The following is a 19,311-nucleotide window of genomic DNA, read 5'->3' on the forward strand; positions in this document are numbered from 1 at the left end:
ACTCAGTCCAACAATCATACAGGCAGTATCAATTAAGGAGTTACAGTTCTCTGTCACGTAGGCTATATTTTTTTATTGGTTTTCCCTGCATGCATTCAGAAAACCGAATGGTTACAGACCATATGAGACGTTGCATAGCGTATGAAAGAGAAAACTTTTGAAAGAGCTCCCTCTTGTGGCGAATCTAGCTGAAACAGAATTAGACCTGTGTGGGGATTTGTGTAAAAAAAAACAACAACAACAACACTAGACCAAACTTAAAGAACAATTCCCCGGCTTTTCTTGTCATTGAGTGCCTTGAGACAATGTTTTCTGTGATTTTACTGGTATAACAGATTTTAATTCAGTCGTAAGCTTACAACTGAATTAGCTATTTGTAAGTACTTTGGACATTCTCAGTTTCTGCAGGGCCGAAACACCTTTGAGACACCGGTGGTGTCTCAATGTTTAATAGAGAAGCATGACAATAAAACAAAATTTGTGGTGGATTGATTTTATCAAACAGTATGTCATGTGTTCACCAACAACATCACACACTGACAACTTCTAGCTGCCTTTTGTACCCAGACTACCTTCAGTGAACCTCAGGAAGAAACTAAGAAAGGGAGCGATCATAAAACAAGGAAACAATATTTACAATAATTTCAATCAAAAACAATAAATGGAACCAATAATATTTACGCAAACATAAGTCTTTTCCACTTAGTACATCTAAGGTCAATCAAAAGAATACATCAAATTTACCATAAGGCTTGTAGCACTACTCCTTATCCTAACACTCTTCCTCAATGAGCCACAGCCATGAGGAAAGACGTTAAGAAACATGTCAATAAAGTAGAACTCAGTTAATTATTTATCTTAGATAAGCTATGTAAAAAAAGATAAAATATATTTTCCCAGCCAAGAATGGGACACAGTGAGGCTTAAAGCCTTAAATAGCAAAACCCCCAAGACTTCTTTCTCATATTGTCTACATGTATCTGTCATTACTCATACTTATGTACATTTGAGCAGGAACACGTTTGGCTTGTTGTGCACATTTTCCAACGGTGTTGACTAAAAATAGCATGGTGACATCTTTTATTACATTTAGACGAATCACCTGATCTGTGTAACAATGGATTATTTTTGTCTGAAGGGCGGAAAATCCATGTGGCCAACATACTCCAATATACCCAGGTCTATACCTTGGGCATGGATCCTGTAAAAAAGTGGACATAGCGCAACAACAGAGTACGTCATGATGTTCCCCCGATGTCACTGCTGCTTGGTTTCACGCTGTTAGTTGGCGTGTCAAAGCTACGTCATTACAGGGATGGGCGGCTCCCCTACATGGAAAATTTGAGACCCACCCTTTAAGGTTTGACACACTGCTTCACCCCAGCAGACATTCTCACTCCAGGAAGAGAAGAGAAACGGACACAAAGTAAGCACTTGCTAAGTTAATTCAAATATAATATCAGAACTAATGGTACTCAGTATTACGCTTTATGGAGAGTAAATCTGTTTGTGTGTCGACCATCTGCTTAGTGTACTACTACTCCTGCATTCTTGACGTTGTTGGTTAGCCTGTGTTACTTCCTTTAGCCAAGACACGTAGTTGCCATAGCTTCAGCTTTATGCAGCACCTCTTTCATGCTAAGACTACAGTGGTTCTTTGTTTTAGAGTTGGCAAATTTACATAGATACTTATAACAAGGCTACGTAGCCGAAGAGGGTAGGTAGATTAAAGTGAATCTGCTAGCTTGTCTCCTCCACAGTAGAAAGGTTGTAAAGGCCCGAGGCTTGTTCTATTGACATCTTGCAGGATATATTAGATCTGTTTGAACTTGAAGAGTTTGTGTCTGCAAACTGTATGCCTGTACTCTTTCGATAAAACATTTAAACAGCAGTAAATACTAGCTGTGTAACTTGAAAGCCACCAACTGGAGTTTGGAAAGTAATTTAATATTTGTAGAAGCTATAAATACACTTCAAATGTTACTATCCTTGAAAGCCCCGGAGGAACAGTAGAGGCTGTTATCAGCTTTATGTCATCTGGTTTAAGTGTGTTTATTTAACTGAATATCTTATTTGCTTTGTGGGGTTATTCAAACTTTTTTTTTTTCTACTGGGAATGCAAAGCTGAAGACTGTCTGCAATGAGGTCAGTTTTACCATGGAACAATTTAGTCCAGTGGAGCACAAACTTCTCTTACCAAATGCAACTAAAATTAAACTTTCTCTTTCCTCTTTACTCGAATATTTTCACTCCAGCTGCCTGCATATAGAGTCAAACCTTTCACCGGTGCATGCATAGTACATATGTATATGTACTCTATAAATAAAACCAATTGGGGAGAAAGATATTTCCAGTTACTTGTTACTACCTCCTTGTATTTAAAATGACTTGAATGCTACATAACAATAAGTGTTCTTCAGTCACTGATACTTCCTGGTAAACCAATTTATGAACAAAAGACAGTGATTGGTGATCACCAATCCTATACTTTTTCACGGAAATTGGCCAATTATGATCAGTAACCGATCAATCGGCACACCTCTAGGCTAAAGACATGGCAGTTTCCAGACATAAACTGGGCATAAGATTGCCTTCAGAACAAAGTGAGTAAATCGAGTCCAACCTCCATGTCATTTAATCTCAGTATCAACACAGCTGTTCTGTGAAGGTTTGTCAGATAAAATTAATGAACAAACATCATCATGAATATGAAGGCACACAGCAAACTGGTCAGGGTAAAAGTTATGGAAATGTTTAAAGTAATATTGGGGATTAGGTTAGAAAACAATTTCTTGAACATCTAGCAGAACACAGCTCAATTCATCATCTAGCAAGAAGACCGATAATCTGGGAACCAACCAAGAGGCCCACAGGAACCTTGGAGGAGCAGTAGAAATCCACAGCTCAGGTTTAGGAGTCTGTCAACAGGACCACTTCTCCACAAATTTACTTCTTGTGGAAGATTTTCAAACAGAATTAAGAATTCCAAAGTTGGCCATGTATGTGGAAGATGTTCTGGTTAAATGAGACCGAAATAAAACTTTGTGGCCTATATTGAAAATGCTGTGCGGCAAAACCTAGCACTGTACTTCCCTTGACAACACCAACTCCGATGTGAAACACGATGGTGGCAGCATCATGCTGGGAGGGGGCTTTTCTTCATCAGAGTAGTGGAAGCTGGTCAGAGGTTGCAAAAGACTTAAGACTGGGATGGAAGTTTCTTTTTTTTATCTAAATGTGCTAAGCCAGTAGAGACATTTTCCAAGACTTTCAGAAATGATTGGAGAAAAAGGTGGTTAAAGGATTAAATACAAATCATGGGTGGCACTCTTTAAACTTAATTGCAAAATAAATTAAAACTATGCATGTCATGCCTGTAATTTGACAATAATGCTCCACATTGTTCGCATAAAATCCCCCACATTAAAATACAAAGTTTTAATGTCACAAATGTGAAATGTTTTCACACTTTGCAAGGCATCATATTTCATTAGCTTTTCATTTCTGTGTTTAAAGCAATGAGCTACCCAGGATACCCCCCTCCAGCTGGCACATACCCACCGCAGCCTGGGTTTTACCCTCCCCAAGCTGGAGGTTACCCACCTCAGCCAGGAGGTTACCCTCCCCAAGCAGGAGGTTACCCTCCCCAAGCAGGAGGCTACCCTCCCCAAGCAGGAGGCTACCCTCCCCAAGCGGGAGGCTACCCTCCCCAAGCAGGAGGCTACCCTCCGCAGCCCGGTGCGTATCCTCCGCAGCCTGGTTCCTATCCTCCTCAGGCTGGAGCCTACCCATCACCATTACCCACAGGTAAGCAAACATTTTAAGAAAAAAAAATAAATTTTTTTTTTAGTTGGTTGACTTCAGAATTACAAGATTGCATAATTGCGTTAAAAAAATCATCTTACAATTATAAGAACAGCTCAAAAATACTTTATCCTTTTTGTAAAGTAGAAGTTAAATTCTGTTATAACCTGTTGGGAGTGTTTCATTTTCCCTAGCTGTCTACTCATAAGGCATCCTTTTTTTAAGTTATGGATAACATAACCACGCCACAATACATTGGTTAATAGAACTGTTATAACTGTCTATTAACGTAAAAGATTAAAGTAATTTAAAACTCTGGCAGTATACATGTGAAGGAATTAGATTGTATTATCTATGTCTTTAGAAATTCAAATTCAAATATACTTTGATCGCAAAGGGATATTAAATAAAGGAAGTAAGTGTATTTTCTAGAATACATCGCGCTCAAGTTTTGGGACATTTCAGGCAGAATTTGTAAGCTAAGTTGTGTTTACAGGCAACAATAGTCATGAGACAAGACCCTTTGTTAGTCTGGGTTTTCCCTCAAAAGCAAACATCTCTGCTGTTGCTAAGAGAGGTAAATCCTGCTGTCCACAGTTCACATACTGCTCCCATTCTCTGTCCAGCACTCTTACATCAAGATATAAACAAACAGAACAGCTGTAAATCCACTGAGGAGGATGTCCTTCAACTTTATTGGGCACTTTGCTCCACAATACATTTGCATGTTTACTTTTTGTTGCAGGCACGTGGGGAGGCGGCCCCTCTGGTGGATATCCCTCCACTGCTCCTGGCAGCTATCCCAACCCTGGATACAATGCAGGCATGGTGAGTTTAGCCCTCAAGTGTTAATTAAACATACATTTGTTAAAATAAACTTGTAATGCACCATATTCAGGTTATTGCATTAAGTATTGCAGTTAGGCTGAGTTGCACACCCTGTAGTGGAAACTGATGCTCTTACATTTAACGGTAAGATTTATTTTACCCCAGAAGTATGCTCCCTAAAGTTCTCAGCATTGCAGTTTTCTTTGCCAACTTTCCTCTTGTTCTACTGCATGAAAATCAGTCATGTGCTAAAGTCTCGTTAATGCATATTTCCCCATTAATCTGATGCTTCTTTTCTCTTTCCTGCATTGTTTTTATCATCTCTGTCTGTTTTGGTTCTCATTTTCTGCAAAAAGTGTATTTAATTAGCATGATCACACTTTGGATGCCCAGAACTCATATAAATTAATACCCCGACAACAACAACAAAAAAACAGGAGAAACAATAACCTAAGTTTCTCTTCTGTGGGATTAATCCATAATTTAAGACACTGATATGTGTTACTGATGCAAACAAGGTGTGAACTGCTACACATTCTCTGCAATAAATAAACCAAGACTAATTATAACATTATTAATTTAAATGCCAATCTTTCACAGGCCAACCAGATCTCTGCTGGAATGGGGGCATTTACTCCAAACTCATCCATGCTCTCCCAAGTACCGGGGGGGTACCCACCTGCACCGGGAGGGTACCCACCTGCCCCCCATGTGGGTGAAAGCAGTGCCCTCTATCCTAACCTACAGTCATGTGGCCTGTACCCACAGCCAGGAGGCACCATGCCCCAACAACAGTATCCTGGGATGGGCTATCCCGGTCAGCCTGGACAGACGATGCCCGGATACCCCCAAGCACCGTCACCCAACCCACCCATGCCTGGCTATGGAGGAGCCCCGTCACCAAATCCATCAATGCCAGCCTATGGAGGAGGAGCCATGCCAGTCGCTCCATCCAGCAATGTAAGGGATGCCAAAAAAAAGAAAAATAAATTGATTTGTCTGTTGCATGCAAACATTTTTACATACAAATCTTGATTTCTGTACTTTTACATTAGGGAGTATTCAGGGGAACAATCAAAGACTTCCCAGGAGCTGATCCGCTGAAAGATGTGGAGGTCCTTAGGAAAGCTATGAAGGGCTTTGGTGAGTTTTGTAGGCTGATGCCCTAATCACACTGTACAGAAATATTAAATAATACCTGAGATTATGTTGATATTCCTGCTGTAAATGATAGTAACATTGGTAGTGGAACTTGGAAGCTGTTTTTTCCTCTGCTGAAAAATCTTCTGTCTATAAATATCTAAATATTTTTGACATACAGATTAGTGTGTAAAAAAAAATGCATTAATGCTATATTGTGTGTAAAACTAGAATATAAAATGTTATCAGGCCCCATTTTTCTGTCTGATTTGAGCCTAGCATTACATTTTCAACTTGTCTGTGCAGGAACTGACGAGCAGGCCATAATCGACCTGCTGGGCAGTCGCTCCAATAAGCAGCGGGTACCTTTACTCAGATCCTACAAAACGTCCTACGGGAAGGTAATGTTTCTGTTTGTGGTTATTATTATTATAGGGCTGCTTTCTAGAATAGCCTCCTTTAAAAATAGTTGACACCATTTACAAACATAGTAACAGACATGGCTCCAAGTCCATTCAACTGAAATGAGCGACAGACAGACATCTGCTGCTGGTGTTATTAGTAAAATGGAGGGAAGATCCAATATCCTTAAGGTTGACTTGACCACAGAGCTTCCAGCTCGTGAGGGTTGTGAGTCATTTAAAATTCTTTTCCACTTCCAGGACCTGATTAAAGATCTGCATTCAGAGCTTTCTGGAGACTTCAGGAACCTGGTCATGGCCATGCTGAAAAGCCCTGCTGAGTTGGACGCCTCTGAACTCCACAGTGCTATGAAGGTAAGTACTCAGAAAGATATATGATGATTCCACTGAGTTAATTTGCCCTCAAATGCTGGAAACTGTTCTGGAAGGAAAAAAAAGTTTATTTATTGCTCTGTTCTTCCTCACAGGGAGCTGGAACTGACGAAGCCTGCATGATAGAGATCTTGTCCTCACGCTCCAATGCTGAAATCAAAGAAATAAACCGGATTTACAAAGAAAGTAAGAGACGTCAGGACTGTGAATATGCGGCTTTCTAATAATACAGTTCAATATGCACAATCACAATAATTAATATCTGTGAAACGGGGAAAAGTGAATGATTAAATGTTGAAAGATGAGTGAAACATCAAAATATTCCAGTCTTGGTGGAAAAATATGAATCGGGTCAGGAACCATATCTGCTTGCCATAGCTACAGGTTGATTGTATTCATTGTCTAATTTCTTCTTTTCAGGCTATAAGAAATCCCTGGAAGATGCCATTAAAAGCGATACCTCAGGCCACTTTTGTCGTCTCCTGATCTCTCTGGCTCAGGTACAGCTGTGTTGTAAATGACTTATGTAACTTTGCAGCTGCTCTGTTGCCCTAACTGTGTCAAATCTAATGAGTGTATTGCCGTTTTGTATCTTGCAGGGTAATCGAGATGAAAGAGAGAATATTGATGTCAGTCTGGCTCAACAAGATGCTCAGGTGAAGTCTGATCTCATGTTGGGGATTACTGTTTGTACTCTGCATGAAACTGCCAACAGATTACAATTTACCTCCTACTTGTTTCTTGGTTAGAAAAAAATAGACTGGGATCAATCCTTTCCAATTGGTCAGCACTGCCATTTGCACATGATTCTACATACATGTGCCATTTTTTATGCTGCAGGCACTGTATGCTGCTGGAGAAAACAAACTTGGAACAGATGAGTCCAAATTCAATGCCATTTTGTGTGCAAGAAGCAAACCACATCTCCGAACAGGTACAAAAACAATACCTAATAGAATATATCTTTTTGTTAAACTATTCTGTCACATAACATACTTAAACGTCCATGCATTTTATTGGGATTTTCTGTGATGTATCAATATAAAGAAAAAGCACACGATTTCTTTTCATTTTTGACAAAAATCTGAGAAGTGTGGAGTTTGTATGCATTTAGTTCCTTTTCATCTCATATCCCTGAATATATTTTTATGCATAATTATGATTGATTATTAAGGAAGTCTGGCTTACAAGAAAACCACGAGTTTAGTGCAAAGCTGGTAGACTGTTTTTTTTCTCTACATTTGTTAATATAACTGAATGCATAACCATGTACTGATGTTTCACACAAACTGCCCATAAGTGGCATTAAAATTTGTGGTGATGTGACAAGATGTGAAAACTTTTGCTATATATTGGTACTTTTGCAAGAAAGTATTTGTTGTGTCCCTTAAACACAATCCAGGTAAACGTACAAAAACATAAAAAGACATTCGAGAGCCATTATTCCCATGTTTACAAGCTGCCCAGTCTTCTTGTGAAAATGTGTTCTATGCTTTTGTTAAAATTCATAAAGAACCCTGGACAGTAGCTCTCTTCTCAAACTGGTGGGGCAGAGGTGCTGAAGTGCAGACTTTGAGAGCTGCTACTCGGCAGCTTTTAAGGGCATCCCTTCCGCAGCACAGCTGAGTCATACTTTGAACGGATCAAGGCTGATTAAAACTCTCACCTCTGACACAAAGTAATGTAACAGTCAGCCAGGCCTGTTAATACATGCAATTTATCCGTCAAAATCTCAGCCCCATGATGTCGGACATTTATTGTCGGCCCATTTCTCTGCTTTTAGAGTAGAGGTTCTCTTAAATGTGACTACATTGGAAGGTAAAATTTACAACTTCAGGCTTGGAAAACCAAAATAAAATAATATATATTTTATAATTGGCTTATAAAAACATAATTAAATGCTTTATGGCATTACTTAAGAATTCCAGTTCCAAATGAGTTTCTAATTTAGTTAGAATTGGGTCCTGACATAAACACCCAAATAACATTAAAAATGTCATTTGTTTTACATCCCTTCAAATCTCCACTTTAATGTCTATATTTCTGATTCAGTGTGTGTGTTTTGTGTGTGTAGTGTTTTATGAATACCAGAAGATGTGTGGCAGAGATATCGAGAAAAGCATCAACAGAGAGATGTCTGGAGACCTCGAGAGCGGCATGTTGGCAGTGGGTAAGAAGAATGCATTCTCACCGGTTTGAGTTTTTCCTGACACCCTTTCAGTGCTGTATGGAGGCGGTATCCCCTTTTTCCCTCCTGTATTATCATGGAAGACTACATTTTAAAAAAAAAGAGAGAGAAAGACGTCTCTAACTTACGGTAAAATACCGACAACTACAGTACAAATACAATAAAATTCTGGCAACCACAGCTGTCTGTATTTTTCCATAAATTAGATATGTTGTTTTTTAAGTGTACCATATTACGTTTGATGGAACATTTATCTGCTAAAATGGCTGCACAAATATTATGTTCATTCCAGCTTTAATATTTTACAGCCCATGACCTACTTTTGATGTTAAAAATGTTGGGAAATGCTAATAATCTGTTTTCTTTTTGATTTTGCAAACATTTATAAGGTTTATGGTACAGTAACTTATTTGAATATTGATATCACATTTTATTAGGATTACATTCACTCGTGTGTTTATGTTCTGGTGCTGTTGGTTTGCTTCATTTCATTTCACTTGTATCTTGATAGATATTCCATTGTAGAAATTAACATATCAGATGCATGTTTTTAAAAGAAAAATAGTTTCCCCCAGGCTGTTTCACTTATTTTCCTTTATCTGTTTTTCTTATTGTTATCCCGTAGTAATTATTTTTGCTGTGTCTTGCGTGATGTGTTTTAGTCTGGTTTTCTCTTTGTGTATGCTGTGTTGAGCATTTTTGTTTTTTATTGCTAATAATTGATGTTTCTGTTTGCAGTGAAGTGCATTAAAAATACACCAGGCTACTTCGCAGAGAGACTTTACAAGTCCATGAAGGTACAGCAAACATTAATAATCAAATCATTAAAAATTAAATATGAATTTCACCTTTCAATTAGAATTACTGAAACAAATATACTTTTATACTATCCTAATTTATTGAGTTATGTCTGTATGTATATTTTGTCCAAATACTTATCTAAGTATGTGTAAATATGGAACTCTTGTAGGGAGCTGGAACTAAAGACAGAACCCTGATCCGGATTATGGTCTCCCGTTCGGAGATTGACATGCTGGATATCCGTCAGGAATATGTTAAGAACTACGGAAAATCGCTGTACACACACATCCATGTAAGTACTTATCCTCATTCAGAAATATTGTATTTATTTATTTTTTTTAAATGCAATGCTTTTGCAAGATGCACATCAGCATTAATTTGCTATACTTCTAATTAACAGGGAGACACATCAGGAGACTACAGGAAGCTGCTGATTAAGCTCTGCGGTGGCAATGATTGAAGAGGAGACATAGCCTGCAGTAGACCATGAGCAGTCAGGTGCATTTGCAAAGTCAAGATGTTTCTATGAATATCATGTTCCTGCCTCTTCTGTATGAATTATATCCAAAATGACATACCTGCTCACCATGCCAATGCTTCTAAACGCTACACTTACACAGCAGCACCTGTAACAATTTATTTTTCTATGTAGACTTTTTTTTAATTTGCCATATATTTTCAGGATTTTCAAATAGTTTATTACTATGACGTATATATTTTGAAATCTGAAATATAAACATTTGCTATATATTTTTAAGGACTTTTATTACAAGTGTGCCATTATGATTACATGTCAAAAGAAATTTTAAACATAAATCATCTTGTTTTTTGATTTCAAGAAATGCTGAAGTACCAAAGTACAGGGTCATGTTGGGAAATGTATAATCTAATATGTGATTTGTCTCCAGTTACACATTATTGTTTACTATATTTGTGTTGTGTTTGCAACTGATATTTCAGGGGGGTTGCCAGTGTGCCTGTTAGTGTTTGCTGTAAAACTAGGCATGCCAACTAATAAATTGCAAATTCAAAAAATAACTCAGTGCTGTTTGTTTTGTTAATGCAAAATATGCTAAAGCGTTTGTGAAGAGACTGGGGATGTCACACATAGCGTTTGCAAAACATATCAAATTCCACAGTGAAGCTTAAATTGCAAAATGACAAAAAGTTTTAAAATATAGAATCCCAACCCTTTTAGCGCCAATGTGCAGAAAAATGGAAACACCGATAAATACAACTTTGCAAGCAAAAATAGAACAACAGAAAACCTGGATGCGTAACTAGAAGTACGAACTGACAACCTGTCAGCTAGTAAGAGCTTTAGAGATTTGATAAACTTATCCTGATAAATGAGAAACTATTAAAGTCTGAATACTCTTTAAAAACTGAGTTATCAAGGTGTTTCCATGGCTACTCGGATAGTACCAGTGCACTGTTGAATTTCCCTGCCAGCAGAGGGCAGTGATGTAATTTTAAAATTTTACAGTGTCACCCAAGATGTAATTTTCCATTCTCCAGACCTTATATGGATCATTCCTTGTTGTGTTTTAGATCATTGATTGTGAACAAAGGTTAAAATGTGTACAGGCAACAAAATGCCTGTACAGCTAAATGATGAAAGCTTTCAGATCAATGCCAGGAGCTAGTGGGCTTTTTATTGTTAAATTCTTCACATTTTGCTCAACACATACAAATATTTTGTCCATCTTTCTTATCTGAAGCCAACTTGTGTGGCTGTTCAGTGAACTTTTTTGACTTTTAAAGAAACCCTAATTGACTTCACTTAAAATGCTGTTCAACACACCTGGCTACAAAGACTGGCCACTGCGCTTGGCTGGCTACAGAAGTGTGGAGGAAGACTCTGCACTACAGTCAATAATGGTGAGGTGGAGTTGGGGATCTGCAGGAGGGGGTTTGTGGAACTGATAGCAGCTGTAAAAGGCTTTGGGACATTGAACAAAGCCAACATGGAAGAGTGATTTTAGAGCACATCAGTAAAATAAATTGGGGGAAAAAAGTGCTTGGTGGATTTCAAAATTAGAAGGCTACTGAGGTTGTTAATAATCTAAAAGTTTGAACAAAGCAACATTTTCCACACAGTTGTGTGGAAAACAGAAATAAACAGAAATAAAGCCAGAAATAAAGCCTGTTGTTCTCAGGCTGTATTTATGGATTTATGGAATTTGAAATCAGTCAGAAATAGAGGTTTGACAGTTTGTCCACCAAGTTACCCTGTCGTATAAATATTTGGTGTAGTCCACAGCCCATCATTTAAATTAGCCTTTGACAAATATTGTGCCTTCCACCTAGAAGATCAGAAGACCAGTTTTTGTATTGTAGCCATCCTTCCAAGTAAGAGTAGATAGTTATCTGTGAAAGAGTGCAAGGTTTTTAGCAGAATCTTTCAGAAATTATGGGATTTTCCACTCATTTCGATGGAAAATGAAGATGATCACAAAAAGCTAAATATTTCATAAATTATAGAAGATATCAATACCAAAAGACATAGCTGTAATGTCCTGAATGAACAGAATATGGTAAAGCAGAATGGCTGAATAGCACAAAGTATGCAGAAGTTAAGTGGAGAAAAGTGTATGGAAAAAAGTGGAGGAATTCAAGAGTGTACATGCCTACAGCATTCACACTAATGAAAAAACTACCCAATGAACAGCAGTTATGTGGTAAGGAGAGAATGGTTCCAAAATCTCAGAGGAATGTCTCCAACAACCTGAAACTACTTTCTGAGTGGAAAATTAAGGTTGTGCAACAGTTTAGCCAGAGTCCAGAACCAGAATCTGACAGAAAATGGTAGGGATCACTTGAAAAGGGTAACACTTTATTTGACAGGTTGTGAATAAGACTGTTATGACACCGTCATAAACATGACATAACACCTGTCATGAACATGAGTAAGTCTTCATGAATATTTATGACTGTTGTCATAAAGTGTCATTCGGTAAATCATGACACTTTTAGTACAAAGTTGACCTTATTCAAAATGTCTTTGTTATGACAACTTTACATTAACCAAGAAATCATGATCTGACATAAATTTGTTATAAAGGTATTACTGATTAAACTTTAGCTTTAATAACATAAAGCTACATAATTTTTAAAGTTTAATCAGTAATACTTTTATAACAAATTTATGTCAGATCATGATTTCTTGGTTAATGTCAAGTTGTCATAACATAGACATTTTGAATAATGTCAACTTTGTATTAAAAGTGTCATGATTTACTGAATGGTGGTCGCTGTAAAATATTCTATTATCTTGAATCAAGTGGCATAAATAAACTCATCCCCTTTGTTCAGAGCTTACTTTTTTGTTATTTGCTGTGAACACTCAACATATTGGAAGCTCCATCATGCTCTGCTTTCTGGCAGGATTTGAATAAAACAGATACATTCCTGTGATGCAGTGAGTAAAAGAGTGTGAAAAATGAGCGAACACTGCAGTAATTGTTTTGCCACCCTTAGCTCTGACAGCTTTAGCTGAATCTCTACTCAAGCTTACGATGAAAAAAAAATCTATAAAATGCAGGGATTTTTTTTTTTTTCCTTTAAGGCCATAAGTGATGGATATACTTGCTGACAGTCTCTTCAGCAAAAGATAAGGCTATTATCTCAACTGTTCTAGAATTACTCACAAACAAATCTTTGAAACAATATTTCAGTGAATAGTCAGACAGTTTGAAACACCACTTTAGTCGTCTAAATAATAAACACATTCATACCCTCGAGATAAAAACCATCAGGCCGCCCTCCATTCACATCAGCGTCCTCAGAAAAGAGATACAGACACAATTGTCCAATGTGTGTCAGAGAGGGGACTTGCTTCCCTTTGATATGAATGAAATGTAATTAATTTTTCATCCAAATGGAAGGCACATGGTTGCACAAGCGATGTAGCCATCAGGGCAAAGAGACGGAGAGGGGAGGAGGGGAGCGAGTTGCAGATGTCACAATGAGATTCACTGCATGCATGAATAAGGTCACGGTTTGAGAGGTATGCCTGCAGTCGCCTGCCCCTGTGCCAACAATCTCTGTTCAGCTGCAGTTTGGGAAGCAGGGCGCATCCATTGTCATTACACTGTGTTGCACAAATCCTCCTCAAATACACATTTCATTTGTCATCCCCATATATGGTTTGGTTGTTAATAAACAATGTGCAGCCTTCTTATATTTTATCCCTTCATGGAGACAGAGCACTCTATGAAATTGGCTGCAGCTCAGAAGGTGCATAAGCCTGTGACTACAGCAGCGGCGTTATGCAAGGAATAAATAAATCCTCCAATTTTTATCATTGCAATGACATTTTTCACTAAATAAAATATTTAGTGTGGTCAGACAGCTGATTTGATGCAGTCCTCTTGATTAAATTTTTTATTGTTTCAGTAATTTATACCGCTAACTACGACTGAAACCCCCTGGACAAATGCACAAATATGTTAGCCTTGTTTTAACACAATAAACAAAATGCAGGCTTTATGTGATAAATTTACAGGCCGAAAGTAGAGACTCTTGAGTTTAATTAAACTGCATTCACGTCCCAGCTAGAGCAGCATGCAGCTCCTCAGGGAAACAGAGCCCTATTTTTCTAGGATTGAAATGTGACAGGGCAACTGACTGCAAATAGATTTCACACGCTCAAATGTGACCTTTTCTTCTGGTGTTTCTTCAAATAAAATGTCTGGGCTGGATTGCAAATTTGCAAGATCATCGATCATGCCAAAGTTACCATCAAAATTTGGCAAAAAGCAAATAAATAATTCATGATATCCCATTCAAACACAAAAAAAGGTCAGTGCTTCATTATGTTCAGGATAACTCATGATTAAATTGGGAGGAATACCTGGAAAGAACCCACACATGGACAGGGAGAACAAGCAAACTCCATGCAGAAACCTAACGGGGATTTGAGCCCAGGACCTTCATACTGCAACGCAACAGTGCTACCAATAGTGCCACTGTGCAACCCATTTTGTTCATTGTTATTTTAGGTAAAAATATTACAATGAAAATGAGTCTTCTTGTGCCTAATGGTAGTAAACTCCAACTGACTCCAACAACTTAGCATTGTTGGGATTGTTACTTTCAGCATGAGCAAGTGCTTGCTGTATTTCTGATTGAAAATATAAATATGCAATTATTATGTACTGTTTAGTAGGACAGCTGCAATACTGAATGAAGCTTGTGTTTTGATAAGTTTTACTTTCAGATTATTTATTATTTGCTTTTGTGAGGCTCAGACTGAAATCATGGACGGCCTTATGGACAAAGAAATGTCATTTCCATCATTGTTTAACATACACAAAGAATGTCATGCTAAAAGTTTAACTCCATGTACCGGTAAATCATCCCTAGTATGTAGACTTGTGTCTTGTTAAAAACACTGATAGTCGATGTGTGGAAGATAAAGGAGAGACCACCTGCCACACTTAGTAAGGAATATTTGTTTCAGGAATACAATTGCCAACAAGTATAAGAAGCCCCCTGCAGATAGCCAAACTAGCATACATATTGACTGCAACTTTTAATTTATAAAGTATAGAAGAAAAACAAGAATTAATACTTCTTGTTTTAAGAAGAAGTATTAAAACTTTTTAAAGTTTTAAGACTTTGTGTACAAATACTTGTGTTTTATATGACATTTTGAGTAGTTAAAGAAGTTGTCACAGAGTGACACATAAGGTCCTTCTATCAATTACATGTGCCAAAGTTAAATTTCTGCTGTCCAACAATTTTAAAACACATGGTGAAATGGTGGCGCTTGGTGAAGTTATAAGAAATGAGAATCACTGTCGTACCGTGCCAGTTAAAAGTTTTTTTGTTAAATTATGGTAGATTAACTTACGTTGAGGATTACTCGTTTTTAATGTAACGAACACACGTTTCATTTTTCTGGATAACATTCATCTCCGTTCTCGGTTCATCCATCTGGGATTTTAGACCTATACTAGAGGAACGTGTACGCCCATTGAAGAAAAGGGCGTCTTTTCTGTGGCACGCCGCCCTCTTTACCTTTTATGGTAAACGTACGGAGCGTTGATTGACAGTGGGCAGCAGCTGCTGAGTTGCTCAGACATGGCGGAGGGTACAGTGTAACTGAGGATCAGCGGCGGAGTTAAGTGAGTTTTCCCAGCAGCTGAGTTGGCGAAAGGAGCCTGAAATGGTCCGGAAGGAGAGGAAAATGCGTTCAGTTGACGAGTACGTGAGGGGGAAGCAAAAAACGACCGGAACTGCTCCACGTTAGGAAGATGGAAACATGTATCGCTGTTTAGTGCAGTCAACAGCCTTGGGCAACAAATATGGCTTCTTGTGCCTTTTTCAATATGCTATAAAAATCGATTTCCCGTGCAACCTAATGCCGTGGTGGTTCCGACGAACTTCTGCGAGCAGCGGTAAGTTCAGTTCGGTAATCGTTCGGTACTTTTGATCAGTGAGGATCCCAACATCCACTTGGCCGTCTGGGGTTAGCTGGGAAAGCTACGGAACTACGGCAGATAGCAATGGAGCCAAAGCACAAAGAGTTGCTAGACCAGTGCCACCAGAACTTACTGGAGTCCATAACAGATGCGGACCGAGTGATCGAGCTGCTGATAGTCTCGGGTACTTTGAGTCAATTGGACAGGTTCGAACTGGACCAGAACTGCTCGTCCAGCGCCGAGAAAGTCGATCACCTTTTGAAGATGCTGATGAACAAGGAGAGCGACCATTTCCTCGACCTGTGTGTGGCCCTGGAGAAGGCATACCCTGACCTGTACATTGCCCTGTTCAGCAACAACGGCGGTGGACCCGTGGACCACTCCACTGGTAAGAGCCCAGACCCCAACTTCTCATAAAAAGCCTGCTGATTGAATCCAGAAATGAAATCCCAGTCGTGGCATAGACCTTGCAATGAGTGCAATCTGGGTGGTCTGCTGCAAGAAAACGTGCAAGACGTGAAGCTTGGTTTTACCATCAGCTCAAAACTACTTAAAATCTTTTGATTTTGGAAGCATGGAAATGTTACTGCACACATTCGTGTGGAAGTGTTGCTAAAACATTGACTGGCTTTTAAAATCAGTAGAGTGCAGCAGAAAGTCAGGACTTCAGCAAATTGCCAAAACAGAAACATCCCGACGTGGAGATCATCACTCCCATTGTAGCTTTGTTTAGATGCAAACGATTTTTGCTATAATCCACCACAAACGCTAGTTTGTCATGAGCTGGCATTATAGTTTTGTTGTTTCCATGGCAACAGATGTGCTGCTGACATGTTAAGTCCATATCAACCTATACATGACTGTGTGCATGCAGCCTACCCATGCATTTGTTGCAGACCAAACTGCTGAACAACTGTGATGATGGTGCATTCATATTTTTAATTCTTATTGGAAAGCAGGGTTTATCTGTATGGGACCATAAATATTCAAGGTCCACAATATGTTTAAGAGAAATAAAAAGCAAGAACTGGATTTGATATAACAGAAAAAGTAGCATTGAGAAATAAACGGCAACGTTCAAATTTAAGCACAAATATTGCTTAGACATGCTAAAAAATTAACTAATAGATCAATATGTCCCCTTTAATGGGATAGCTAGTATATTTTGTAATGTTTTTAGCCCCAGTCTGAAGGATTCAGCAGTGAGTATCAGGTTCACATATCAGGTTTTCTGATAGTTCTAGAGCTGATAAGCCGAGAAGCTAAAATCAGCCTCTCCTTGTTGAGCTGATTGTTTCTGAGTGAATGATTCTCTGGTGATCGAAAAGATTTAGATGGTTCAGTCCTGACAGGCAACTCTAAAAGTTCAGCAGTCCAATACCATTTAGATCAATAACCCTAACCCTTTTAAATGTAGAATTTGCAAACCTTAAGCCATTGCTCTAATTAGGTGTGAAAGGATTAATTTTCATGTTGTTGACTTTGATTACAGCATTTTGAATGTCTGATATACACCTTTTTTTCTTGTACCGAGAGCTTTAAGGAGACTATTACAATAATCTAAAGATCTAAACTACTGAAACTAGAAAGCATGTGGTAATTTTGCTGTGATCTGATATTTGGGTCTGATTCCAATACCATAACAAACTTCTTGTCTGGTGTGTAAATTCCTAATTTTAGGAATTTAGGAAAGTATAGTTTTTTTTTAATTCGGGGTTCAGTCAAGAAAAACAAAAACTCTAGCTCTCCATCTCTCTCTCGCCTCTGTTTCCTGGGTAGGGAGGATAGTTCTTCATCACAAGCTCCAGTTTTCTACCAGAAGCCCAGGATTTTCACAGTGTTTCTTGAACTGTACTGTTCTAGACTGAGATGTCAGATGTTTCTCCAGGTATCTGTTGCAGCCATTTTTCCAGTGTGGGTGTAACTGCACCGAGGGCTCCAATGACCTGCACTACAGCTGCCGTCATTAGCCAGGCTCTTTCTAGCTCTTCCCCTACAAAGAGCCTCTTCGGCTCCCCTAGAAAGGGGCCTGGGGGCTTTTTTCTTCAGAAACTGGAGAAACTGTATTTCTACAGTTCTACCTGTTACTTTTTCCAGATGTTTCCATCATTTGGAATGACCACATTGATAAATAATGTCAATAATCACAAAATCTGGTTTGTTGGCCATTACCTTTTTTCCTTTTGGATCTTGAGGTCCCATCTGATCTTCTTTTGGTAATTTTTCACCACCTTGGGGGATAATTGCTGCTGTGACCCAGGGATCTCTAGTTTGTAGATGTTTCTATAAACTATACCAGCCAGTGATGAGATATCATAAATTCCTTTTCTGCTTATATCTTATACCCAGCTGTGCTTGATTGTTTCTGGAGCCTTTTTGAACAGCCTTCAACTGGCATCTGGCCTATTCCGGTAGATTTAGGCTTTTATTGCTATAGTGCTGAAGGCCTTCTCCAGTGCTGCCTTCTGGCATTTCAAAAAGTTCCCAGTACTGATCTGGCTGGGGAGGAGGGTTTGTTTTTGGCAATTCTGAATGTGGTCTGGTTTAAAACATCACTGTATTTTTTTGGTTCATGTGCATGCTGAACTAAAAAGCCTCTACTTTATACACTGATTACCTGTATCATTACACCTCTGATGCTTAGGAGAGAGTTATAGTACTCTATGATCTGAATGGCCTGAAAATTGAGCCTTGATGGACCCAAGATGTGATCTTTGTATTTAGCAGATTTTTAAGTGCTGAATTACACAAAGTAGTCCTGGTCAGCCATTGTTGGATCTGAACGAGATCAGCATTGACCCACCCCACTTGTCCAGTCTATCAATGAGCGTATTATTTGAAGGACTAAGAGCCAGTGTGGCCATTTGATTTGTTTCCTCTCTTCGCAGCTACTGCCTTCACTTCACTGGTTTTGGTTGCTGTTTCACAGAGACAAAGGGAAATCAAGTGTAAAAGTCATGTCTAGTTTTGCTTTTGTCCCAGTGACTAAAGCCAGTCAGTGGCTCGCTCGCAACTAGCATCATGGCCCTGAGGCTTGAATTCAGGATGAGCCTTAAGATCCAGAAGTTTGGAGGAGATGAAGACACATACAGTGTTTCACACGAAAAAAGCAACCTTGCAGGCCGTGCTTCAAATCATAACATAGCAGCCTTATCCTGGGAGTACTACATCTATTGTTCAGTGGTGCAAAGTTGGCCTTAGTATATTGGTTGAAAGTAGACCTTTGCAACTTGTGCTGAGTTGGTTTCTTGCTGCTTTGCTGACAGGATCACTAATGCTTCCTTAAGCTTTATTACTTCCTTGTATTGAGTGTTGCTGCTGGAGAATA

General features: G+C 38.7%; 2 protein-coding genes across 5 annotated transcripts in view; both read left to right on the forward strand.

Moving 5' to 3' along the window:
• Positions 1-1,318: 1,318 nt before the first annotated feature.
• On the forward strand, positions 1,319-10,593 carry LOC102216402 (annexin A4-like). 2 transcript variants are annotated; one of them, XM_023327925.1, is made up of 15 exons: positions 1,319-1,426; positions 3,517-3,807; positions 4,550-4,632; positions 5,233-5,592; positions 5,688-5,775; positions 6,079-6,173; positions 6,435-6,548; positions 6,662-6,752; positions 6,987-7,066; positions 7,166-7,222; positions 7,407-7,500; positions 8,641-8,736; positions 9,493-9,551; positions 9,725-9,847; positions 9,956-10,593. In XM_023327925.1, exons 2-15 carry the CDS (start codon positions 3,519-3,521, stop codon positions 10,013-10,015), a joined length of 1,689 nt encoding a protein of 562 aa, XP_023183693.1. In that variant the 5' UTR covers positions 1,319-1,426; positions 3,517-3,518; the 3' UTR covers positions 10,016-10,593. The 2 variants fall into 2 exon arrangements, with proteins under 2 accessions (XP_023183693.1, XP_023183694.1); XM_023327926.1 differs by having other exon boundaries at positions 5,401-5,592.
• A 5,030-nt stretch (positions 10,594-15,623) lies between these two features.
• The window catches only part of LOC102216658 (disks large homolog 5), a 43,357-nt gene continuing 39,669 nt past the window's right edge, over positions 15,624-19,311 (forward strand). For all 3 annotated transcript variants that reach the window (XM_023327288.1, XM_023327289.1, XM_023327290.1), the window contains exon 1: positions 15,624-16,371. In XM_023327288.1, coding sequence (XP_023183056.1) covers positions 16,068-16,371 — 304 coding nt within the window. In that variant the 5' untranslated portion in view covers positions 15,624-16,067. The remainder of the gene's footprint in view (positions 16,372-19,311) is intronic.

This window comes from Xiphophorus maculatus, chromosome 22 (genome assembly GCF_002775205.1).
Source record: "Xiphophorus maculatus strain JP 163 A chromosome 22, X_maculatus-5.0-male, whole genome shotgun sequence".
Classification (NCBI taxonomy): Eukaryota; Metazoa; Chordata; class Actinopteri; order Cyprinodontiformes; family Poeciliidae; genus Xiphophorus; species Xiphophorus maculatus.